Genomic DNA, 26,193 nt, shown 5'->3' with positions numbered 1-26,193 from the left:
CTGTGCAGCGTCTCGGGATCGCCATCCGCGGGGCACCTGTTAACGTAATTTTTTTAAGGTTAAAGCAACCGGCGGCTGTGCAGTGCCTCTGATCGTCCAACATGCATGATTTATATACAAAATTATATATTGATACAAAAATATATATATAATACATATCATGTTAAATTTATATAACGCATATCATATTATAACGTAAAATTTATATGTCGCATATCATATTAAGAACAACGAGTATAGTGCCAACAAATATGACATAAGTAAACAGTGATTACAAATCTTCCGTATCAATATAACGAAACAAATATGTAAGTACTATTCTTTAAGACAACCAAATAAATCGTCAACTGTAATCAAAAGTTGTTCTTTTTATTTAAACATTTCTTTGCTATGATTATCATGCCATGTTCCTGCATAGAAAGATTGTAATATACGTCAAAAATTTGTAAAGTATTAACTAAACAAGAAAAGAACGTTAATGAAATGGTGTGCACATACTTTGGATTCTGAGGACAATTGTTTTTTAAATGACCATTTCCTCTGCATAAACCACATAGACGTATAGGTTTCTCATCAAAACCTTTGGGTCTACCGTTTGTAGTCACACCAGATTCCTTACCACGACCTTTGTTATTCTGCCCTTTCGGTGCTCCTTTTGTATTGATTTTTTCTGGATTACCAACAAAAACATGATTTTGATTCGGCACAAAAGCATCATCATGTGCAACTGTATGCTGTCTCACGTAATCTTCCTCCTGAACATCCTTATTTGCTATCACATCCTCCAGAGCAGCCTTCAGTTTATCAAATAGAAATGGTTTATGACATGCCGCATGATTTGCTTCCGCAGACAAAATAGTCAACTCACTATACTTAGTTCTCTCCTCAGTACCTGCCCATCCCCATGCGAAGAGATCGCTAGTGCGTTTCACGGGCAGTCCACCTCTAACATTCTTGCTGAATCTTCGCAGCACCTAAGCACCTAGGTAAGTCCTGCACGTTCAACCTGGCTAAAACATAAAGAACATGCTTGCATGGAAGACCTTTACGTTTCATACTATCACAACTGCACTTCACTGTTTCTTCTGAATTACTAGGTGTATAGTCCACTTTGAATCTCAGTTGCCTGTTATTTTTCCATGCCACTATGAATCTCCTACTGACGACTCCACTCAGTCTATCTATGATCTCAAGATCCGCTGCCTTCTTCATTTCTTTCTGCAAGAGGTAAAAGTTCACCGCAGTGAAGTCACGGGCAGCGTCTTTTTCAATGCATTTGAAGTCGTTGAGTACTGCTACAGGGAGTGTCTGTGTGGACAGGCAGTCGTCGTGTGACCGGTTCTCACGGAGCCGAACAATGCAGTTCTCATAATGCACAACCATATCAACAATTGTCATGCCAGAGTCAAGATGCATATGAAGGCAAGAGTTCAGACTCTCGCTCCTCTGGTTACTCCGTATACCAAGGAAGAACCCACCGGTCAGATATGACGCAGCCCATAGCCTTTTCTTCCGGTACATCCTACGCAATCATGTTTCAGTTTTCTCCGACTCCCATTTAGCTCTAAAAGCTGCCCATCTCGCCTCAAACTCATCATGTGTAGTGGCATAATAAATAAGAGCCATGAACTCCTTAAGGGACTTGTGGTGGAGGTGTTTCTGCATGTTTTTCTCAATATGCCACGAACATAGTCGATGCCACACGTCAGTAAGGACCTTCCTGATGGCCCTTATCATGGCTGCGTCTCCGTCAGTAATTACAGACCTCGGCTTCTTTTGACAATGAGCTCTTAAGAAGGTATGCAACACCCAAACGTATGTATCCTCCATCTCATCTGACACAACTGCACAACCGAACACATGGTGCAACGATGATTGTTTAGACCAACAAAAGGTATGAATGGCATTCCGTACCTATTCATCTTGTAAGTGTTGTCGAAGACGATTACATCAGCAAAGTCAAGGTAATCCCGACGTGACTGAGAATCACATCAGAATATGTTCTTCAGCTTTCCTTCTGCATCGACGGTGTGCTCAAAGAAAAAGTCTGGATCCCTTGTCTTTCTCGTCATCATGATACCAATTGCAGTTTCCGCATCACCCTTTGCTAGCAACTCCATTTTCTCCCTATAACATATGTTATAAAGCTTCCTCCTCCCGAAACCAGCCAGTGCATATGATCCATACCTACTAACGAAGTTGTCATAAATCCAATGTTTTTTGAGCCCAGCACCTGCCATTGCTAAGATCTCGAGCTTCTGGTATCCCTTTATCTGATTATGAGATCGAAGATATATAACTTCATCTGGTCTAGCAAGAGTGTGACTACGATCATCGCTGAAACTGCTGACATACCAAATGGAGCGCTCTCTGTCAACCTTCACAGTTAGATGGGCCTCACAATAGCACCGAGTCTCCGCTCTCAGCCTGCGCTTCTTCCCTTCCATGGTACAAAACTTGGCCTGTCGTTTCCCAGACCTTGAACAGAGAAACCTCCTCAACCGCCTATGTGCGTCGATACCCTTATTATATTTCAAGTTGTCCCTCCCAATGCTGAAGCCTTGCTTTTTCGCATAATCGTTATAGAAATCATATGCCTCCTCGTCTGTCCTGAACGTCGTGGACATCACCGTCCAATGCCTGTCCAGTGATTCTTGCTGGTATTCATCGTACCCAGTATCAAAATTGCACTCATCACCATCGGCATCATCGTCGTTTTTGCACGCGTCACCATCCTCGTCCTGAAAAAAATACAATGAACAGTATATGTCAGTAAGTAGTTGTATAAGGACTATCATATGTATTCACTTTCCACTACTTACTTTGCTCGAGCTGTTATTATAAGATGCATCGATATCGTTTTCGTCATTGGCATCATCGGAAAAATTCCACTGATAGTACCCTTCCACTTCCATCTGCGCAAATTGTAAATATGATATGTAAGACTTGATGCGTATTTAATTTCACTTTAAAATAATATTTAATTTCACTTTAAAATAACCTACATAATTCTAAACCTACATGGCTTCCGCTTTCAGCATATGAATCATCTACATCCATATCCTCATTGTCATCATCCCCTCCTATCTGTTCACCGTCGAACATGTTATTGTCATTGCAGATGCTTGTATTTAATATGGTTGAGAACATGCGGACCACTTACATTGCCACTGTAAGACTCATCCAAATTCATATAATTTTCGCCATCATGTTTGTCTTCGTCCAATGACAATGATCCGTCCTCGCTACCGCCATCATCACCATCATATCCTATTTCAGCCTCAATCTATACACGTTCATATATAATCAAATATCCATTCAAATATCACGTAACATCTTTTCAATTCAAATCCATTCTTAAATTACTATGCCAGCACCTCGCGTACCTCGTTGCCTTCGTCAGACATGAGGCGGTTGTCCCCGGATACGAGCCGCCGGCGGCGGAGGCGTCTGCCAGACCGAGGCGGTTGTCGGCGTAGCGCACAGCGCGTGCATTTTTTTTCATCGGCCAGGTACTGCCGGAGATGGCGGCTGCGGTGGCGGCGCGAGAGGAGGCGGGTGAGGCGTCTTGAAGATAGGGTTCGCCGATCGTTTTTTTTAATCACTCGGGCGTACGCAGCGGACGCGGGCGGGGCATGCATGCGGGACGTGGGCGCCTACGGGTGCCCGTGCATGCGGACGTGGGTGCGTACGGACGGCCGTACGCGACAGCGCCGTACGGCGACGCGGGCGCGCCTACGGCGGGCGGGTATTTTTATACGGCGTGTGAAAATGATCGCCCTTACCCTTTATACGTTTTAGGGGGGGTGTACCGAAGACCACCTCATGATGCAAAGGAAAATAATCCCCTGGTGCACTCCAATCATCATCCGGTGGCCCAGTTGACGTGTAAACTCGACCGTCGCGTGTGCCACTGTGGTACCTGTTTGGTTCAGTCTAAGATCCATCTTTGAGCTCAAAGATCTGCGGCGACCGGTCTCTGGCTCCGATGACACTACAGATGGCTGAGGTAATGAAGCTAATTTGGTGTTGTAAATATTGGTGTATTTTTCCATAAATTTTTCAAACTTAAAAAAGTTTTACTTGGGACAAACCTAGAACTTCAAAGTATTTTGGGACGGAGGGAGTTGCTCTGGCCATTAGAACACACAAGATTTTCATCCTTGATCAGTCCATGGTGTCTTGTAACCTGCAAGGATCGGTAAAATTTAGGCCTTGTTCACAACACTGGAATTTTTACAAATGACAAAATTTAAGTGTTCTTCAAAATTTCTTGTGAGTCAGCTGTAACATCTTCAGCAATCATGCCAAACTAAAACATTGATGGACTTTTTCTCTTCTTCCTCTCCCTTGTGAAAGGTGTCTTTTGCTAATCTAGAAGAGCAAAGCTTGCCCTTTCATGGCCGCCATGGGGTTCCTCTCCGTTTCTGCTCCTCTGTTCATTGATTGTGTATGTAGGCACTGACTTTGTACAGGCAAACATAAACGAACACGGTCAGATCAGGGACCATCATGTAGTCGGAGATGCCTCCTAGACATTTGAGTCGTCTCTAAGCTAATGGCTAAGCACACTTGGGTCACCAAATCTGGGCCATGTCAGCTCCAAATCCTTCTCGAGATCTACCTAATCTTCCTCTTAAAATAATGAAGCAACCTAGATTATTAGTACTACTTTTCTTATCAGTTGGCTTCTGATGGAACGTATAACATGGCTGTATAACATGGGAGTACTAGATAGACAGTAGATAAATAAAAAGAGATTGGCAATAGGCAGACACGCTTGTTTGAGATTCTAGTGACGTGCGAAAAGGAGGAACTCTAACTTTTTTTTTGCGGGAAATTACTTGTATTACTCACGTAGCCGAGCTACTAGCAGAATTACACAGTTTGACGACCTCATCAGGTCCAGATCCGAGCCACACCATGGTATGACCCGTAGTTCTACCAAAAGATGCCAACAAATGGCTTACAGTGTTTTGACTATGATAAATGTGAGTAATACAAGAATTTCGTTGATCCATGAGTATTTTGATTTCATGAACCATGAAACTGTTCGCAGATCTATCCATTTCTCCCTTCTTCAACAGATTGATAGCCTCCAAGCAATCAGACTCAATGTCTATAGGTAGCTCGCTCCATTGTAAAGCAAGTGACAGACCCTCTCTGATGGCTGCAAGTTCAGACTCTAAAGCATTGAGGCAATGATACAGATGACGACAAGCACTGAGGACTATATTACCGTTGTGATCACGCAAGATCATGCCGCTGCCAGCAGTACCGTCCGCTGAAACAAAGGAGCCATCTGTATTGAGTTTCAATCGTCCTTCTTCAGGTCTCAGCCACACAGCTGGTGGAATTACCAGTTCAAACGTAGCCGCAGGTGCAACAGAAAAAGAACAATCTAGCATAGCAGATTTCCCCTTCAAGGGGTCTATCTCTGGCTCTTTGGCGATTGTCAACATGGACTGAACATAGCTTCTAAGAAAGCATACAGAAACCTGAACTGGCGTTGCTGGTTTATCATGTACTACCTCATTTCGAACGTACCAAATTCTCCATAAGAGCATAACCAGGTGCAGGCGCTGCTCATCAGGCAATTTGCATAGGGCATGGAGAAGCCATTCCGGGCCCGTGTTCATCATGTCTTTAACATCGGGGATAGGCCAAATATCAGCCATTGCAAGCCAAAGATTCCTGGCATTGGGACATCGACACAAAGCATGAAACGTGTCTTCTTTTTCAATGCCACAAACTGGACATAAATCCACAACCTCCAGCTTCCTAGCATGCTTCAGATCCCAAGTCGGAAGTGAGTTGTTTGCAGCACGCCAAGCAAAAATGCGGGTCTTTGGTGGAGCATTACAAGACCAAATAGCTGACCAAGCTCTTCGTTCTCCATCAGGAGAGTTACTGGAAGAAGATTGATTCGGCTGGTTCATTTCTTCAAAGGCAATCCTATATGCGCTACGAACCGAGAAGATGCCCGTCTTCTCTCCAGCCCAAGCAATAAAATCGTCCTCGTTGCGCACGGAATTCTTGATCTTCAAGATTACATCAGCATCAAGCGGAAACCATTGACGGACTGCAGCAACGTCCCAGTTGCCATTGATATCCAAGAGTTCGGACACCCACTTCAACCTGCAACGCCCCTTGGCAGAGATTATTTGGAAGGAGGGTTTTCGAGGGATCCATCTATCTCTCCATATTCGCACTTGGGTGCCATTTCCAATCCTCCATATTAGCCCTTTTTTCAAAAGCTCAAGACCATGAGCTACTCCTTGCCATGATGATGACGGGTTACCAGCAAAAACAGTGTCCTCAAGCCTACCATTAGGGTAGTATTTGGCATGTAGGACACGTGCACAAAGACTGTCCGGGATTGTCAGGAGACGCCAAGCTTGCCGCGCAAGTAAGGCTTGGTTAAACAACCTGAAATCCTGAAAACCAATACCACCCATACACTTCGGTTTAGTAATCTCCTCCCAAGATTTCCAATGGGTTTTCCTTTTCCCTTTTTCTGAGCCCCACCAATAGTTGCGGATCATCTGATTTAGTTCATCGCAAAGTCCTAGAGGCAATTTAAAGATACTCATGATATAAGTTGGAATGGACTGAGCAATGGACTTTATAAGAACTTCTTTACCACCTTGTGAGGGGCATCCCCAAAGCAACATTCTCTTTGTCAGCTTAACTTGTAGATTTTGGAATTTACCTTTTGTCATGCGACCATCAGGAGTCGGTAAACCAAGGTAACTCTCTTCAAAATTTATGGTATCAGCTTGGAGCATGGCTCTGACTTCATGCTGCTGAATAATGGGACAATATTCCCCAAAAAGGATGGAGCATTTTGCAGGGTTGAGTAATTGTCCAGTAGCAGCAGTATAAGCATTCAAAATACTCTTAACATGCATTGCCTGAGATTGTTTCGCTTCAAAGAATAGGAGTGTATCATCAGCAAACAATAAATGAGAGATTCCCGGGGCGCTACGACATATCTTCACAGGAGAAACATTCCCTAGTCTGGTTGCACTGTCAAAAAGAGCAGACAGACCGTCTGCAACAAACAGGAATAGGTACGGAGATGGAGGATCACCTTGCCGTAGCCCACGCGACGGTGCAAATGAATCCAAGATTGTTCCATTTAATTTTACAGAATATCTCACAGTGGTGACACATGTCATTATCCAGTCAACCCATTTGTGAGTGAAACCAATCTTTTCCATCGTTTTCCTAAGGTAATTCCAATCAACCCTATCATAAGCCTTGGAAAGGTCAAGCTTGTAAGCACAGAAACTTTTTTTCTGGGTCCTTCTCTTGCTTGATATAATGGATGCACTCAAATGCAATTAAGGCGTTATCCGTGATCATTCTACCCGGAATAAATGCACTCTGAGTAGGAGAAATAATATCATCGAGTAGAGGTCTCAGTCTATTCACCAGGCACTTAGTAACAACTTTATAGATAACATTACAAAGGCTAATAGGGCGAAAATCAGTTAATTTAACCAGGTTCGGAATTTTTGGAATCAGAACAATGATTGTATTATTAACAGAATCTGGCATGATACCTGAGTTAAAGAATTCCTTAACTGCTGCTATAACATCTGCACGCACCGTGGACCAGTTTCTTTGGAAGAATCGAGCAGGAAATCCATCCAATCCCGGGGCTTTTAGCGGTCCAATTTGGAAAACAGCATCCGCTATCTCCTGTTCAGTAAACTCAGCACATAAAGACTCATTAATTTCATCATTAACATGTGTTTGCATGAGCTGTACAATAGGAGATGGATCAAGCAAGGGGTCGGCAGTGAAAATGTTTTGAAAGTAAGTAGCAGCCTGGCCCATTGCATCTCCAGAATGAACAACCCCATTTGTATCTTCAAGTTTTTTAATATTGTTTTTCCTCGCCCGCCAGATCGCTTTGGCATGGAAAAATTTTGTATTTCGGTCCCCTTCTTTTAACCAAGCAATACGAGACCTTTGCAACCACATCATCTCTTCTCGGTATAGTAATTCATTCATTTTATCCTCCTCCTTTCTCAGTTCGGCTCGGTCCGCATTCATATTCATTAGCTCCTCTAGCCTCGTACGAGACTTCTCAATCTCCCTAGTTACATTGCCAATTTTGGCTCTGCTCCATTGATGCAACGAGGTCATTACCTTCCCCAAAGCTTGACCAATCTCCCCAAGTGTACGTTTTTGGCCCGCATCTTTCCACATGTTTGCAATAACTTCTATGAGGGCAGAATCCCTCTCCCACATGATCTCATAGCGCTTAACTTTCTTAGGTTTTGGGCCCGAATCAGCTTCGCACTTGACAAGCAATGGACAATGATCCGACCGGGGTGAAACAAGATGATGGATTGAGGCAGCAGGGACCATGTACCTCCAATCCAGATTTGCAACTCCACGATCTAACCGTACTTTAACATTTGCTGCACCACTCCTCTTATTATCAAAAGTATATGGCCTTCCAACAAAACCCAAATCAGTCAGCTCGCACACTTCAAGTGAATCCCGAAAAGCAAGCATTTGGGTCGGCGCACGCGGCGTGTTGGAAAAATGTTCAAAATCTCACAAGGCTTCATTAAAATCTCCAACAGCCAACCAAGGAAGAACGTTCTGGGTAGCTATATCTTCCATCAAGGACCACATTAAGTGTCTATTCTCAATACGAGGCTCTCCATACACGCATGTCAGGTGCCATTTAGTCTCTCTAGGAGCTTGGATGTGTGCATCAATGCATCTTGAATTTGCAAGCCTAATATCCACTGTCCAATTTTCATGCCAATAGAGAGCAAGCCCCCCGCTATTACCATCACTGCTAACACCTTCAAAACCTCGCAGACCAAACCTATTTCGGTAGCTTTTCATCTTATCCTTACTTTGCCTAGTTTCACAAAGGAAAACCAAGCTAGGGGAATGCGACTGGATCATAGTCGCTAGGTCTCGAACTGTCCGGGAGTTCCCCATCCCCCGGCAGTTCCAACTTAGGATAGTCATTGCCCCCGGCGGTCCTCCGCCACGGAGGCCGCCGATCTACAAGCTGTTGTACTGTCAACTGCCATGCCATCTCCTCCTTTCAGCTTCTTTTTATTCACATTTTTCTGTGGTGTTCCAGTTATGTTATTATCGGTAGCTCCTCTTCTGATGCCTCAAACTGATCAATAATATCAGAAGTATTTCCCAAAGGAACAATTGCACCGCTATTCTTTTCAATGATATCCGCTACAGCAGAACCTGCAGGAAGGGAGCCCGAGTCCTTTGCAACTCTTTTACGAAGGGCATTAAGATCGTCCTTTCGCTGTTCTTTCTCTGCACCAAGCTCAGACACTCCGCCGGTCTCCATAACTGCAGCAGCTAAGTCCTGGGCATTAAAGCGCCAGCTTCGCACATCTGTCACCCTTGCATCTTGGCTTATCAAAGCTTGACCATTATTTATATCATTCTCTCCCTCCTTCATATCCCCCTGATAAGCTTGATTAAATCCCCAATTTCCTGCTGGTGCCATTCCATCTCTGACACGGCCGCGCCTTTGTCTGTGACCAGCAAAGCCAGCACCTCTTCCTCTACCGAAAGGATTATTTGTTCCGTTAACTTCGTCAGTGCCATGTCCACCTCTGCCGGAACCGCGTCCAGAGCCTCTTCCTCTGCCCCCACGTCCTCTCCTAGGCGCCATAATAAAAGGCCCCCACTCCAAATCCTTCTCAGCATGCTCTCCTGTACCACACTCCTCATGCCAATGGCCTAGGATCCCACACATGTAGCAGAAAACTGGAAGTTTTTCAAACTGTACTTGGTAAAATTCAGTCTTGCCAGACTTGGTGAAGCTTACGAATCTGGTCAGTTTTTTGTTTACATTCAGTTTGACCCTGACCCGTATAAACTCACCTACAAAACCACTCGGTAGAACTATCTGAAGCTCTAGCACCTCTCCAATACGCTTAGCCATGTTTTCCACAAACTGCTCATTCTTCAAAACACCATCAGGCAACTTGTGAATTTGGCACCAAGTTTCAATCTTGTCTAGCTTAACGCTTTCTGGATTAGTGAAACCATCGTATTCCTCGATGATCAATGCCATGCTCTTGAAATCCCACGGCCCTTGATGGATTGCCTTGTTCCAATCCGCTAAACAATTGAATTGTATCGAGAACAGATTGGAGTTGATTCTACGCCAAACCACATCATGTGCCGGATTCCAAGCCGCCTTCATGTATGCGATCAACGCACCCTGCCCGAAGGTCTTCGTCATCAGTACCTTTGCAAGCGCCAGCCACTTCGGGTTTCTCCTCTGATTCATCCACTTCCTCTTCCCAAATCAGATTATCCAATTCGTCTTCCTCAAGATGCAGTCTTTCCAGAAGAACACTAGGGTCCTCTGCTCCTTTCTCGCGTGATCCGCTCGACTCCGAGGGGGATGCCATGGCTCGCGATCTTTCCCCCTACCGCCAACCCCTCTTGCCTCACCAACCAAGTCCGGGCAGTCCCAGCGGTAGCAGACAGAGAGGGGATCGCCACAGCAGGGGAGAGCAATCGACGACGGGGAACTCAAGCGGCAGCGCCGGAGGACTGGGGGGAAGCTCACTCTGCAGCAGGCCGAGAGGGGGTCGGCGCAGCAGTGGAGAGCGCTCGACACCGGGGAACTCACGGCGGCGCCGCCGGAAGACTGGGGAGAGCCCGCTCTGCAGCAGGTCAAGAGGGGATCTGCGCAACAGCGGAGAGCACACCGGGGGAACTCACGACAGCGGCGCCGGAGGACCGGAGGAACTCACGGCTGCGGCGCCGGAGGACTGGGGGAACTCACGGCTATGGCGCCGGAGGACTGGGGGAACTCACGGCGGCGGCGCCGAAGGACTAGCTAACCTAACTCTGCCCTTTCTATGTTAGCCGGAGGACTGGGGGAACTCACGGCGGCGGCGCCGGAGGACTAGCTAACCTAACTCTAAGTAACTGGTAGCGTTGAATTTCTCTGAAGAACAATTCAAGTGGTCAAGATATTCTGTTTTCGCGCATCCACGGTATTCTCTTGCTCGCCATTGTTAATCATTAAATGTACGAAACTGCTTCACACACGATAAACTTTTGAACGATCTGTGCACGATTAAAGAATCCACCGGCCGTTGCTCTGCCGTGAACAAGATTGCACGGCTGGATTCAATCGTCGGCTGCAAATCGTCCAAATAATGTCGTCTGGATAGCATTGCTCTTAAATGTATATATATGCTTCGGTAGCCTGTCTGAAACCTTTGACCGTGATATGCAGAATTTTCAGGTCATTTCCACAGCAACTGTTCATCAGCAAATGTTCAGAATAGGCAAAGCTCTGTTTCTCCAAGAGAGAGAGAGAGAGAGAGAGAGAGAGAGAGAGAGAGAGAGAATTTGTGCTTCTTTCTGGGCACGGTGCCGATCTGGAAAATGATACAGTACTGTGGAGTACTACTGCTGATACTGAAAGCTCCGTGCATCCGTCTGGAACACGACAGACAGAATAAATACGCCACGTCGTGGGCAAGGACGACGGCGGCAGGGGCTGCCGGCCGAATGAGAGCAACAGCGCCTGATCGACGCGGCAGGCATGGAGTTTTGCTGGTCGCCGTGGTACTGCAGCGCGGTGGTCCGTCGGCTCCACTGAATCACTCCACAAGCATCGCTCCACAATGCACTGAGCTGTTCTGGGACTGGCTGACCGATTGAATGATTCTTGTGACCTGTTCCTATCTCAACATGTGCCATGGTTACTGTCGAGGCGGCGGCGTGCCGTGGCCTGTGGATGCTGAATGCAATGAGATGCGTCAGCCCACACGTCATCTTGCTGGGAGGCTTCTGCCTGATAGATTGAGAACCAGCTGAGCCTCTGCGCACGTTGCAGCAGACACACGAGCATGCGTGGAACGATGGTTGCAGCTTGCGGGCGCATTGCATAATGAGAAAACTTCAGTGACTGTCTGGACATGCAGGGGCGGAGCCAGGATTTGGGTATAAGGGGGGCCAAACAAAATAGAAAAAAAAGTCCAGTGCAAAAGATAATTACAGAGAGCAAGGTTGATAACTTGCACAACAGCCTCCTTAACAATTTTAGTAAGTTGAGAATTCGAAGCAGCCAGCTTAGAAAATAATTGATCTTAAAGGTGTTTGGCAGCAGGTTATTTTCTCTTCATAGTTGAGGAATTTCAATTTCAGAAGGAACCAGCTTGGAAACCAAATTAATTTTAATGGTGTTTGGCAGGGCTTTTTCTCTTCATAATTGAGCAATTTCAGTTTCATAATTAGCTATACTGTATACGGTTGACATAGAAATTTTTCGCATCACAAATAGGAACCGATACAAGATAATTTGGATCACGATAATTTGTGGGATACTTACACAATATGAATTCTTGATAGCATCTCAAATCTAAAAGAAACTAAAATCTATGTATAGTTTCAAATTTCAACACTGATACGAGATGAGAGTTGAGAGAGATTAGTAGTGTGATATGTTAACCTGCTAATTCGTCGTATGAATCAGATAGTGAGTAGTAGGGCAAGGAGATCAGAGGTAGACGGTGGCAAGGGCACACGGGGGCTGCAGCCGCGGCCGCGTCTAATCCCATCAACTACACACCAATCACGCATGAAAGAGGCATCTCAGGAGATTAGTTTTTTTAAGCAGTATCTCAGGAGATTAGATCGGAGGCTACATTGCCCATATGGCCGCTAGTGGGCTCTTTCACTATGGGCTTTTTCCTCCTTTACCTAAATACACGTACAGAACCTGAGATAGGGGGGCCAAGTATGCTTGTACGTGCGATCGTATCGCTGATTGCCTATGCATCTTTCACGCATTGCTCGATTGTTAGGGGGGGCCAGGCCCCTGCTCGCCCCCCTTGCCTCCGCCACTGTGGACATGCTTTTCCGCTCTGTGCAGAGACGTCATGAGAACTGTAGGAACCTAGGATAACGATGAGACAACACTGGACGATAATTGGTGCCGAGTTGAAAAGATACACTTCGTGCATTTTCAACCCTAAACCGGACATCGTATCTCTCCGCAAGAGCGAAGAGGACTAGTCTATGAACGCTGCCATGAGAGCTGGCCATCCGACCCTATCCGCATACATTTCAAAGTATGGTTAAAAAAACGAAATTCATCCAGCCACCTCAGGCCACGCCGACGAGCCCAGTGGTTGAGGGCATGGACCTCTTGAGCGGCGGCGGTGCCTCCGCCGGCAACTGCGCCTCCTCTTCACCGGCACCGGCGCCAGCCTTCGCAAGAAGGCGGGGCATGGCAAGGTGCCAGCTCTGGCACCACCGTCGTCGTCCTGGGCTCCGCCAGCACATCCTACAGCTGCCTCGTCTCCCTTGACTCGGCTTGGTCCACTACGCTGCCTCCCTCCTCGTCGTCCCAGACGTCGACCCCGGCGGTCGACGCCCACGCAACAAAGCAGAACAGATCAAGGAAGAAGGCAATTGAGCTTGTCGTGAAGGACATTCTGGAGATCGTCGCGCTTCTAGTTGATGTGGCCATTGTGATGATGTTCGTCATGGCTGGCATCTTTGAGATGCTTGCTCTGGCGGCCGAAGCCATGGGACGTCATCAGGCGGCCGCGCCGCCTGGTGTATGGGCCTGGTGGTGGCTTTGCGTCAATTGTTTCAAAAGGCTGACGGATTTTGTTTGTTTGTTAGTGATAGCTCAATGAATAAGAGCACAGCAACACCGGCGGAGCTACATGCAAACCTGAGGGGGCGGTGCCCTCCCCGCCATAGGAAATTTACTGAAGAAACTTTTTTAGGGGGAGTTGAGTGACAGGTGCCATTTGTCTAGGTTTGCTTCTTTTTTTCCACTCTGTGCAACATGTGTTTTGAGCATGCTTCGGTTTAGGTGTTTCTTACTCCCTCCGGATTCCCAATTGTCTTACTTACGGGATGATGAACCTCCAGATTTTTTATTACCACATGTACTCAATGATGTAACTCTTTCATCCTTGGAATAAAATGCCAACAGGTTTTCCCTAAAAAACAGCAAAAAAAGGCCAGCGGAATCAAACGCCCAGGCTAGCGGAAAGAAAATCAACAGGGGAATCGGATCCATCGCTACATCCATGCTACTACCACTGTAACTGCAAAAAAGTCGCCAGGAAAATCCTAAGTCAAACTTTTTTTAGGTCTGACCAGACATTTAAAACATCAAATTAGTTTCATTAGATTCATAATAAAGTACGTATTTTTATACTTCCTCTGTAAATAAATATAAGGCGTTTTAGATCACTAATATTCACGGTTGTGAATACTTGTAAGTATTTTTTTATAAACTTGGTCAATATTAAGATAAACAAGTTGAAATTGTTCCCAAAGTTCATCACAAGTGAATGAGGCTATTTAGTGTGTGTATTTACCATGTCGGCAAATTTATGCCATGCATATTTAGTCTCCAGCCCAACACTATGTGGCAATGATCATGAGGAGCGTATATACACCCTATAGAAATGAAATTGGTTTCTTAACACCACCACAATTGCATTAAGGGGATGACCGCGGCACGGGCTCATCTCTAGCCGCCGCCGCCTCCTTAAAAAAAAAGCTAGGGTTTTTGCTTCCCGCCGGTGTTGCTGTAGATCCGCCTCTTCTCCGGTGGCCTTAGGGCCATGGGGGCATGGTGGATCTCGGCAAGGGCCGGCAGGAGGGCTCCGTTTTTAGTAGTTTCTTTCAGTTTTGTTAGGGTTTGTGTCCTGCTCAGGAAGACGAGATGACGACGACTCCCTGAAGATGGAACAAAGGTCTTCCCGCCTAGGCCCCGTTCTGGTGGTGTCTCTAGCGTTGTTGGTGGGTGTGTCTCTGGCGGATCTATCATTGGTGGATTTGCTCGGATCTCATCGTTATGTCTACGTTCGTGTGTCTTCGGGCTGTATCCTTCTGATCTATGTTATTCTTCATCTGTGGCGGTTGCTGTTCTGGTGCATTGGTCCTACGAGGCCTTACACGACGACTTTCCGACGGTCTACTGCAACAAGTTGTGCCTGACTCCGGCGATGGAGGGGCGATGGCGACGGTGCGCCTTCTGCTTGCTTCAGTGCTTGTAGTTGTCGTTAGATAGTCTACTGATATGGATGTAATTTTTATTATTTTTAGTATTCGATGTACTGCCATGATTGAAAATGAATAGATCGAAAGATTTTAAAAAAAATTGCATTAAGGGAGGATTTTGGCGTTTGGTTCGTTTCTGCAGTAGAAATTACAGTTGGGACGGATTGGTGCAGCTTCGTCGCAAAAGCAACGGAGTCAACGCCTCTGGATGACCACTCACCTCTTCCCGCAAAAGAAAATGTCCAAGCAAAGCAGTCTCCCTCCTCCTCCCCTGTCCCGCGCCGTGTAGGTCCGGCCACACAGCCAAATCGTCGGCGCCGGAGTGGCGCCGGCGAGACGAGCCCTCCCAGGCAATTCGTAAAATAATCCATGGTCTTTTACTAACCAGCAACCACACCACCACGATATAGGGTTAATCTGGAGCCTAATCACCCGGCCACCAACCCCCACTCCCACCCCAGCATCTTCTCTCCTCGCCTCGCCGTCGACGACCCCCACCCAGCCGTCGTAGCCACCCGCTGCAACTCCGCAAGCCATGGAGAAGCCGTCGCACGTAGCCACCGCCGACGGGAAGCAGGCATCGCACAGGTACCTTCGCTGGTGAATCTTACTGGTTTCTGATTGCATCCTGAGTTGACCTTTGAATACTGAGTAGTACTTAGAATATATATCTAGCGTCTTCTCAGATTGGGTGGCACTCTTCTGCACTCTAGGTTGCTCATTCTAGTATGCTTAGTGCTGGACCTGTTCTTGGGCAGCCCGGCCCGAAACCCCGGCATCCGGGCCAAGCTCGGGCTCAACTTTTCCACCCGAAGCCCGGCCTGAAAGCCCGGAAAAGCCTGAAATGATCATCAATATATATTCATTCAAAAAATAGGTATAATGCATTTTTGTTGTTCATAAATCAGGTTCTACCCATTCCTCCTAGTAGTCAGTTTCTGCTACTACTAGTGTTTGCCGGATCATCCAATCCAAGAATAAAAGTAAAAATGGGCAGGGATGCTGATATTCTGCCTGCTTTTCATCAGGATTGCGGTGGTCACTGGTGGAAACAAGGGAGTCGGCCTGGAGGTGTGCCGGCAGCTTGCCGCCCAAGGTGTGACTGTCATTCTCACAGCGAGGGACGAGAAGAGAGGGAAGGATGCCGTCGAGTCGATCTGCCGTGAATCCAACCTCTCCAACGTTGTCTTCCACCAGCTCGACGTCCGGGATGACAGCAGTGTCGCCTCTCTAGCGCGACACATCGAGAGCAGATATGGAGAGCTTGACATCTTGGTAAAATGAAGTCGCTTTTGTTAGATCGTCACTTATGCATCTTTTCCGGGAACATGTTATGTGAATGAGGATGAGTTGGGTAACATCATATACAGGTTAACAATGCAGCAGTTGTAGGAGTTGCAGCAGATGAGGAAGGCCTCAAAGCTCTGAACCTTGATGCAGAGACATGGGTACTGATTTCCTCTGAATCTTTTTTTGAAAATAGTTTATCACGCTTGCCACACGATAATTTTCTTTTGATCTGAACCTTTTGCAACTTAGCAATTTCATCTGTAACTTGGATACTTAGTACCGCGACCAATGTTCAGTGTTCAGTTTTAAATTCGTGTTTATGATTCAGACATCTGGCAGAGCAGCCACTGTGCTCAAAGACGTGTTCCAGAATACCTATGAGGTGGCACGGGACTGTCTCGACACCAATTACTACGGATGCAAACGGGTTACAGAAGCCCTTCTTCCTCTACTGAAACTATCCAAGTCGGGAGCGAAGATCGTTAACGCCTCCTCCCTTGCGTCAGAGCTGAAGGTACGCTATCAGTTGAAATTCTTTCTCCAAAACCTCTGAGAACCAAGAAAGAGATGCATTCTGCCCGATCCATAGTCAGTCTTATGTGTTCAACTTTGGTGCCTGCCAGAGAATGCCGAACGAGGAGCTACGGAAGGACCTGAGCAACATCGACATCTGGGACGAGGCGCGGATCGAGGCGGTGCTCAACACCTTCATGGATGACCTGAAGAATGGACGGCTCGAAGAGGCAGGGTGGCCGGCGATGCTGCCGGCATACAGCGTGTCGAAGATGGTGATCAACCTCTACACGAGGATCCTGGCGAGGCGGTACCCAGAGATGCGCGTCAACTGCGTGCGCCCCGGCTTTGTCAGGACCGACATCAACTGGAACCTGGGGACCCTGACGCCGGAGCAGGGCGCGAGGGGCCCGGTCATGCTGGCCCTGCTCCCTCAGGACGGACCGACCGGGTGCTACTTCGATCAGACGGAGATGGTGAATGTCTGGTAGTGTCTGTTCACTGGATTGTCTGCAGCTACGTTATGGTAAGTTCATCTTTCTGTGTCATGCCTGAGGCCATTGGCCAGGACAGTTTTCTCTTCTTGCATTTTCGATATGAATAAATAGTTCAAGACCAGCTATGGTCCTGCGTAGTAGTCAGATACCACTCCTCAAAAAGGAAGGGCTGATTGGATCTGAAACAATTCACAGTAACACAGTCCATTACTTCCTCCGTTCCTAAATATAACCCCTTTTAGAGATTCCAACATGGACCACATACGGAGCCAAATGAGTGAATCTGCACTCTAAAATACGCCTATATACATCCGTATGTTGTCCGTATTGAAATATCTAAAAGGGCTTATATTTAGAAACGGAGGGAGTAGAAGGTAACCAGTTTGAATCCCAAAACAGAAACAGAGTGTTTTCTTTTATTATGATATCACTACTACGTTGCTGAGCCAGACACAGCAGGACTGCACAAATATTTTGTGTTAAGATAGCAAGTAGTAGAAGCTGCACATCCAAACCACTTTGCCACTAATAGCGCAGTAAACGTGAGAGTACAATGCCACTCAATCACTAGTCACTACTAGTTAATTAAACAGATCAAATGTTTAGCACTGTCACACCAAGAAAATGCGCTGAGAATACAATTTCAATTGGTGACCAGTTAGACCTCACCTGATCTCATTTCTATCACCACATTTATACCTGCATAGTAGTTAGGTACCGCTACTCAAAAACAGAGGAGCTGATTGAATCTTGAACAATTCGCAGTAACACAGTGTATTAGAAGGTAACCAGTTTGAATCCCAAAACACAAACGGTTTGTGTTCCTTTATTATGATGGGTTGAATGAAGGGCACAGCAGGACTGCACATTTGTGTTAAGATAGCAAGTAGTAGAAACTGAACATCTAAACCGCTTTACAACAAGTAGCCCAGTAAAACTGAGAGAACGATGCCACTCAATCACTAGTTAAACAGATTTAATCTTTAGCACTACTAACTAATTACGCTACACTAGTGTCAAAAAACGTCTTACATTATGGGACGGAGGGAGTAATTATCACACCCGGAAGAGGCGCCCAGAATAGAAGTTCCAATTGGTGATCAAGTTCGACCTCACCTGATCTCATTTCTATGACTACATTTATGACACGATATGACAATATCAATAGTATCTATATGATGTTAAATTTGAGTCATTCACTTCCCTCATATATTGCCAGATATGGTTCATGCAGGATATAGAAAAACAATCGCAGTGCATTGATCATTGCGTATCAGCAAGTATGTATCTGGCCTCCCCGGTCGTACAACATTTAGTTGGCACAAAATAAATCTCTTGTATTGTATGCTGCTGCATGCATGCGCTAGATCTCCAAGTGATTTATCTTGTGCACCATAAAGGTTGCAGCACATTGATCACTCGCGCGTGCTGTATAAATGAAGAACAGCGGGTGATGGCCGGATAGACACTCAATCGCCATCGCCATCGCCTTCCTCAGTTGTGTAGGTTTGCCTAGCTTCAGCCATGGCGTCCTTGACCAATCTCATCATACTACTACCACTTCTCTTCCTCGCCACCCTCTCTCCTACACCCTCACTGTGCTATATCAGTCCAGCTGCTGCAAGGGTACAGCAGGGTTCTACAGGAACCTCTGCTTACCGCACTTACATCGTACTCGTCGACCCACCTCCCTCAAGTGCCGGCGAAGTCGGGCATCGTCGGTGGTATGAGACTTTCTTGCCGAGCTCTCACATCGGCGAATCTGGCGAGCCACGTCTCCTCCACACCTACACCGAGGTGTTCAGCGGCTTCACGGTGAGGCTCACTGATGCCGAGCTCGACGCGATGGCCAAGAAACCAGACCGGATGCTGCAGCTCATGACCACGCACACGCCAGAGTTCCTCGGGCTGAGGAGTGGCACCGGGTTTTGGAGCGACACACGCTACGGGAAGGGAGTGATTGTCGGGATGCTTGACAGCGGAATCTATGCAGCACACCCTTCGTTCGACGATCATGACAAAGTGGAAAGGCTCGTGCAGGGAGGTCAGGTGCAACAACAAGCTCATCGGTGCCAAATCATTCATTGCCGGTGATGACCGCCCATTTGATTTTGCGGGGCACGGAACACACACCTCATCCACTGCCGCTGGGAACTTTGTTACCAATGCGTCATACCATGGCGTAGGCATGCGCACTGCTTCCGGAATTGCTCCAGGTGCCCACATCGCCATGTACAAAGTGTGCACTGGGATTGGCTGTGAAGAATCTGCCATAGTGGCTGGCCTGGACGCGGCCATCAAGGATGGGGTGGACGTGCTCTCGCTTTCCCTCGGCAGTCCCACCAGTGTGAGCTTCGACAAGGATCCCATCGCCATCGGCGCGTTCAGCGCGATATCTAAGGGTATCATTGTGGTGTGCGCGGCTAGCAACCATGGTCCCAATCCACGGTCGGTCATCAACGACGCACCGTGGTTGCTCACGGTCGCTGCTGGCTCGGTGGATCGGAGATTCGATGCTGGTGTTCATCTCGGCAATGGGTTGCGCTTAAATGGAGAAGCGCTTACCCAGGTGAAAATGCCAACCTCAAAGTCGTATCCTCTCCTCTACTCCGAGGAAAATCGTTTCTGCGAGAACGAGGATCGCATTTCCATCACCGGGAAAATCGTGGTATGCCAAGCCATGACACCCCGATGCCTCAGTACTCAACCATTCGCAGCATAATGGATGCTGGAGCGGCCGGTGTGGTACTGTTCAATGATGAAGCCGATGGCTACTCCATTCTTCTTCAGGATTACTACTCGAGAGTGGTGCAGGTGGCCGCAGCTGACGGCATTGCTATCACAGGTTATGCGAAGTCGGCAGCGAGCAAAGCCGTGGCCACTTTCACATACAACAACACAGTGCTTGGTGTTCGTCCAAACCCGACCGTGGCGTCGTTCTCTTCACGGGGTCCAAGCCCTATCTCCCTGGGCGTGCTCAAGCCAGACATTCTGTCTCCCGGGCTCAACATCCTCGCCGCATGGCTGCAAGAAACAAAATCTGCATCGAGGCCTTTCAACATCATATCAGGTACATCCATGGCAACACCACATGTCAGCGGTGTTGCGGCGCTCATCAAAAGCTTGCATCCCGACTGGTCACCGGCTGCCATCAAGTCGGCCATCCTGACAACGTCGGACACCTTCAACAACATCGGTGGCCCGATATTGAATGAGAGGCATGGTAAAGCCAGTGCGTACGATAGAGGCGCCGGCCATGTGAACCCGGCGAGAGCTGCCGATCCTGGTCTGGTGTATGATCTCGGCGTAACTGATTACATGGTCTACATCTGCTGGCTCCTTGGCAACAAAGGCTTGGTGACGATCGTGCACAACCCGAGCTTGACCTGCGAGAAGCTGCCCAAGGTCAAGGACGTCCAGCTCAACTATCCAAGTATAACTGTGCCATTCACATCAACGCCATTCATCGTGAACCGAACAGTGACGAACGTTGGGCCAGCAACATCGATATACAGGGCGAAGGTGGACGCACCCAAGTCAATGACGGTGCGTGTTTCTCCGGATACACTGGTGTTCTCCAAGGCCCGGGAGAAGAAGACATTTAGCGTGTCGGTGAGCAGCCACCACGTGGATGAACAAGAATCCATGGAGGGAAGCCTGAGCTGGGTGTCCGAGAAACACGTGGTGAGGAGCCCGATCGTCGTCTCCCTTCGAGTCGGTGGTCCTACTCCCCTGCGATCACCATGAATGACTTTTGTGCTGTTAGATTAGTGGATGTTTTCATCTGGCCCTGTTTAATCAGTTCAAATGCATCGTCTCTAAGGAGAATGCTTGCTTGAGAAATAAAGGAGTTGCTGCGATAAGAAAATAGAAGCAGAGCCCAGTTATTGATATCTTGTGAAGCATTTTGGTCTTGTGAAGCATTTGGAGATAAAGAAACAGATCAAGACCGATGCGGGTCAGTGGGCGTTTCCCTCTTTAGTTTTGTTTTATGCTGCCGTTGGGTTCATTCGCTGGGTAGTAGTAGGTATTCAGTGTTTCTGCCTGGTTTAGAGAAATCTGATTCGCTAAGCACCAGCAGATTGGTCCACTGGAACGCCAAGTCCAGCCGTTCCTTCCATGCACACCCATTCTGTCATTTTCTTCCATTTCTTCATGCAGCTCCTACTAATATTTGTTCAAGAGTTTTTTGATAGAACTCGATCAGGTTTTGAGCGTAAAAGAAAATGACCCATTCAACCTCACCTAATTTCATGACTTCGATATTGCCATTTACTCCAATATTTTTTCTTCAGGAATCTGTTGATAGTACTCATTGTATGAGATGATAACACATCATAGGTGGGGATACAAAACCAGAAGCTGTTAATTTTGAAAAATTAGTTATCCTCCCAATTTACAGATATTTAATATATGTGTTAAAGACCATCCAGAAAATCGAAAAATACCATGTATCTTTTTCCCTACACCCCGCACCATAAACCCGGGTAGATACATTACCCACACTCATTCCTGCCATCCCACATAATCTTATCATATCTTCCAGATTTAACAGAAGTTAAACTCATTAATGTGTTACCATATGCTCTGGATTTGTCAACTGATTAATATATGCCAAAAGTAACACACAACACATTAATTGTTCGTGTTGTATAAAGATTGCCCGGTGATTGATTCTATTCTGGCATTGCCATCATCTTCATCGTGTAGTTGTGTGGTTTGAGCCTCGAGGAATGGCGTCGTTCACAAATCTCTCAATACCACTTCTCTTGCTCGCCATCCTCTTTCCTACTCTCGCACTATGCTATATCAATCCAGCTGCCACAAGCGTACACCAAAATGCCACAAAACCCTCTGCTTATCATGCTTACATCATGCTCGTCGAGCCACCACGCTCGAATGCCGGCGAAGACGCCCATCGCCAGTGGCACAAGTCTTTCTTGCCGAGTTCGTTGACGGATGAGTCCAACGAGTCGCGCCTTCTCCATTCCTACACCGAGGTGTTCAGTGGCTTCGCCGTGAGGCTCACCGGCGCCGAGCTCGATACGGTGGCCAAGAAGCCAGGGTTTGTGCGTGCATTCCCCGACCGGACCCTGCAGCTAATGACCACCCACACACCAGAGTTCCTTGGACTAAGGAACGACACCGGGTTCTGGAGCCAGGCTGGCTACGGGAAGGGAGTCATCATTGGACTGCTCGACACCGGCATCTATGCGACACACCCTTCTTTCAATGACCATGGAGTTCCACCACCCCCAGCAAGGTGGAAGGGCTCATGCAAGGCGGCCCGGTGCAACAACAAGCTCATTGGTGCCAAGTCATTCATCGAGGGTGTTGACTCTGGTGACGAAGAGGGACACGGAACGCACACCTCGTCCACGGCAGCCGGGAACTTCATCACCGGCGCGTCATACCATGGTGTGGGTGTGGGAAAGGGCACTGCAGCCGGAATTGCTCCTAGCGCACACATTGCCATGTACAAGGTATGCGACAGTAGAGGCTGCGAGGAATCCGCCGTACTGGCCGGCCTAGAAGAGGCCATCAAGGATGGGGTGGACGTGCTCTCGTTCTCCGTTGGTGGCACCATGAGTCCCATCTATGATCAAGACCCCATCGCTATCGGCGCGTTTAGTGCTATGTCCAAGGGCATCCTCATGGTGTGTGCCGCAGGTAACGATGGTCCGTATCTGTTCTCGGTCACCAACGTCGCCCCGTGGTTGCTCACAGTCGCCGCCGGCTCCATAGACCGGAGCTTCGGTGCCAGTGTGAATCTTGGCAATGGCAAGATCATCGATGGAGAAGCGCTTACCCAGAAAGCGAGTCCGAGCTCAAAGTCGCACCCTCTCGTCTACTCCGAGGAACGGCGGTACTGCAATTACAGTGATGACAGTGGCATCGCCGGTAAGATCCTGGTCTGCGAGAACACGAAGTCGGAGACTCAAAAGTCCAACGTCCGCAGAATAGTGGGTGCTGGTGCGTCCTGTGTGGTGTTGTTCAACGACAAAATCAGTGGCTACACCACCATTGTTCAGGATTACAACTCCAGTGTTGTACAGGTGACCGCGTCCGACGGTGGCATCCTCATAGCTTACGCCGCATCGTCGACGAGCAGCTCTGTGGCCTCTCTCACGTACAACAACACATTGTTTGGTGTCCGCCCGGCCCCTGTCGTGCCTTTTTTCTCTTCGCGGGGTCCAAGTTTCACCAACCTCAACATCCTAAAGCCGGACATATTGGCACCGGGGCTCAACATCCTCGCTGCATGGCCGCCAAGCACGGCCTCCGGACAGGGCCCTTTCAACATCATATCAGGCACATCCATGGCGACGCCCCACGTGAGTGGTGTTGCGGCGCTTATTAAAAGCATCCATCCCGACTGGTCGCCAGCCGCCATCAAGTCTGCTATCCTAACGACGTCAGACATCGTTAATAGCACTGGCGGCTCAATCTTGGACGAGCAGCATCGAAAGGCCGGGGTGTTCGACACAGGCGCCGGCCATGTGAACCCGGCGAGAGCCGCCGACCCTGGCTTGGTGTACGACCTCAGCGTCACTGAGTATGCCGGCTACATCTGCTGGTTCCTCGGTGACAGCGGCCTAGCAACCATCGTGCGCAACTCAAGCTTGACCTGCGGGAAGCTGCCCAAGGTCCAGCACGCGCAGCTCAACTACCCGACGATAACCGTGTTGGTTTCATCGACTCCGTTCACAGTGAACCGAACTGTGACGAACGTTGGGCCAGCGGATTCGACATTCAAGGCCAAGGTGGACGTGCCGAAGCCTCTGACGGTGCGTGTCTCCCCGGAGACGCTGTCATTCTCCAAAGCCGGAGAGAAGAAGACCTTCAGCATGTCTGTGAGCGGCGACCTGGGCAAGGAAGTACTGTATGTGGAGGGAAGCTTGAGCTGGGTATCGGAGAGGCATGTCGTGCGGAGCCCCATCGTCGCTCTTCCGGCCTCATCACCATGAATGATGTACGTGCCGCAAGATCACTAGATGTTTTATTTCTTCATGTTTAAGTCATCTTTCAGTATTTCTTTTGCGTCAACATAATAATAAATAAACAGTACCAATGGAACAAAAACTTGCATTATGATTTACTTACTGGTGCAAAGTTTTAAGTTATGCGATTCGAACCAGAGATGAGCGGTTGATACTTGGTCCTGCTGCTTAATGCCGCGGCATCTCTGCCTGTCTGAATTCTGAAACTCCATTACCTTTTTGTTCAGAGCAAGAAAACAAAGGTGGACGGAAACTTCTGAAACTCTGAAGTTGTATCCGTCCCTGTAAACTTCTGTTGGATATAGGAAACAGAGTAAATAAATGATATGGCCGTGTCCATCACAGGCAATCTGCAATTGAAATTATTTTCTCTTTGATGCAGATCTCCCTCTAAATGCTCAACAAAAGAAATGTGAAAATTGTTGGTGTTAATCTCTTCAGTAGGGTTTTATGGATGTGCAAGTTTGTAGGTTTCCTGGAGACATGCGTGAGTTTAAGTCTAGTTTGTGTTTGCCTTCACATATGAATACTTCAGTATGAGCGTATATATGCTAGATCCAAAATTCTGATCACTGGATATGCTAAAAAAAAGTTAGAATGCACATCGCAAGTTTTTGAGTAATGCTAGTGCTATCAAACATTGTTGTTGCCACTTTCCATCAAGCACCAACATCCAGGCCGTAGTAGTACAATGCATTCTTGTTTTACAGCGGAAGGACTAACTGAATCTCATTCCAAAAACTGTTTCCCTGAGACGTTCAATCTCTCCGTTAGTTTGTGAGATCTTGAACATTGTTTTGGTTTTTTAACTGCAGGATATCATGCACTGCATTCTGTTACCGAGCTTCCATTGGCTCCTGTCTCATGGACATGTTTTCTTTGGCTGTTGTGGCACATACCTAATTCTTGATCTTTGATGCGAAGTCAGAAATATTATGGGAGTAGAATCTTTAGAATTTTGATTTGTACTTGGGAAGTTCTCCTATGATTCGTGCTTGGGAAGTTTTCCTTTGTTTTAATGTTAATTATGGCATAATATTTTCTATGCCACAGCAAACTATTCGTATTGCTTATTCATGTTGTCCCCATATATGTAGAAAATGGCATGTCATGACATCCAATTCCTGTGTTTTAAATTTTAATAGATTCCAATGGCCCTAGCATTTCATAATCCGCCTTTTTCCTATTCCCGTGTTTTTGAAATATGCAAATTAAAAGGCTACTTAAAATTTGGGTTCTCCCATTTCTTGCCCAAAAGCATGACTCTAAGCTGTATGATAGAGTGGAGAATCGAACTTGCAACCCAAAGAGATGCTCTGCTGCAGAAACAACGCCCACCCAGAAAGGAACTTGCAACCTAGAGAGACTAACTGAAGAGTTGGTTTTGATTAGCTGATGTTTTCTTCTTCTCACATCTCACTCAGCATTTCCTCCCAAGTATAGGTTCCTAACGCCCTATGAACATGGCGGTGCAGGTGGAGGGGGAGGCCGGAGATGATCCGCGTCACCTGCTCCAGATTCTGCAACATCAAACACGACCATGAAACAGTAACGAGAAAGAAACTTTGCTCTGATGAAGAGACTTGATCGTCAGCGATCAGTGTCTGTTGTGGTGTTCGGCCGATAGCATTTGCGATATTTGAACAGGTTGTTGGTTTGTCGACAGAAAGCTGCCGTCTTATGCAAATGCCAGCAGTGGCAATCCACAAGTAAAGCAAGAATTCGTCTGGCTCTTATCCAATGTAGGAGGTTTCGGTTAAGAGGTTTAATCATGACTGGCTGAAGAGTTTGCAAGCACATATTATGCCTGTAGAAGCGCCATGGAT

General features: G+C 47.3%; 2 protein-coding genes and 1 pseudogene across 4 annotated transcripts; all 3 read left to right on the top strand.

Moving 5' to 3' along the window:
- The first annotated feature begins 15,270 nt into the window (after positions 1-15,270).
- LOC123187432 (short-chain dehydrogenase/reductase 2b) lies at positions 15,271-26,072 on the top strand. Of its 3 annotated transcripts, none has more exons than XM_044599302.1 (6): positions 15,271-15,654; positions 16,095-16,341; positions 16,437-16,514; positions 16,685-16,870; positions 16,980-17,395; positions 25,843-26,072. In XM_044599302.1, the coding sequence occupies exons 1-5, from the start codon at positions 15,602-15,604 to the stop codon at positions 17,358-17,360; spliced, it is 945 nt and encodes a 314-aa protein (XP_044455237.1). In that variant the 5' UTR covers positions 15,271-15,601; the 3' UTR covers positions 17,361-17,395; positions 25,843-26,072. The 3 variants fall into 3 exon arrangements, with proteins under 3 accessions (XP_044455237.1, XP_044455236.1, XP_044455235.1); XM_044599301.1 differs by lacking the exon at positions 25,843-26,072 and adding an exon at positions 25,183-25,538 and having other exon boundaries at positions 15,272-15,654; XM_044599300.1 differs by lacking the exon at positions 25,843-26,072 and having other exon boundaries at positions 15,272-15,654; positions 16,980-17,580.
- On the top strand, positions 17,817-21,166 carry LOC123187431 (subtilisin-like protease 1; annotated as a pseudogene).
- LOC123187430 (subtilisin-like protease) lies at positions 22,032-25,176 on the top strand. Its single transcript, XM_044599299.1, has one exon. It carries the CDS (start codon positions 22,100-22,102, stop codon positions 24,332-24,334), a length of 2,235 nt encoding a protein of 744 aa, XP_044455234.1. The 5' UTR covers positions 22,032-22,099; the 3' UTR covers positions 24,335-25,176.
- Positions 26,073-26,193: the final 121 nt, after the last annotated feature.

This window comes from Triticum aestivum, chromosome 2A (assembly GCF_018294505.1).
Source record: "Triticum aestivum cultivar Chinese Spring chromosome 2A, IWGSC CS RefSeq v2.1, whole genome shotgun sequence".
In the NCBI taxonomy this organism is placed as follows: Eukaryota; Viridiplantae; Streptophyta; class Magnoliopsida; order Poales; family Poaceae; genus Triticum; species Triticum aestivum.
Note: the sequence above shows the minus strand (reverse complement) of the source record. Positions and strands in the feature narration are given on the sequence as shown.

What these genes read in the sequence shown, in the direction of transcription:
- LOC123187432 (XM_044599302.1), top strand. Translation starts at nt 15,602, where the DNA reads ATGGAGAAGCCGTCGCACGTAGCCACCGCCGACGGGAAGCAGGCATCG. An exon ending in ACCTTGATGCAGAGACATGG is followed by an intron (nt 16,515 to 16,684) that starts GTACTGATTTCC and finishes TTTATGATTCAG; the next exon opens with ACATCTGGCAGAGCAGCCAC. An exon ending in CCCTTGCGTCAGAGCTGAAG is followed by an intron (nt 16,871 to 16,979) that starts GTACGCTATCAG and finishes GGTGCCTGCCAG; the next exon opens with AGAATGCCGAACGAGGAGCT.
- LOC123187430 (XM_044599299.1), top strand. Translation starts at nt 22,100, where the DNA reads ATGGCGTCGTTCACAAATCTCTCAATACCACTTCTCTTGCTCGCCATC.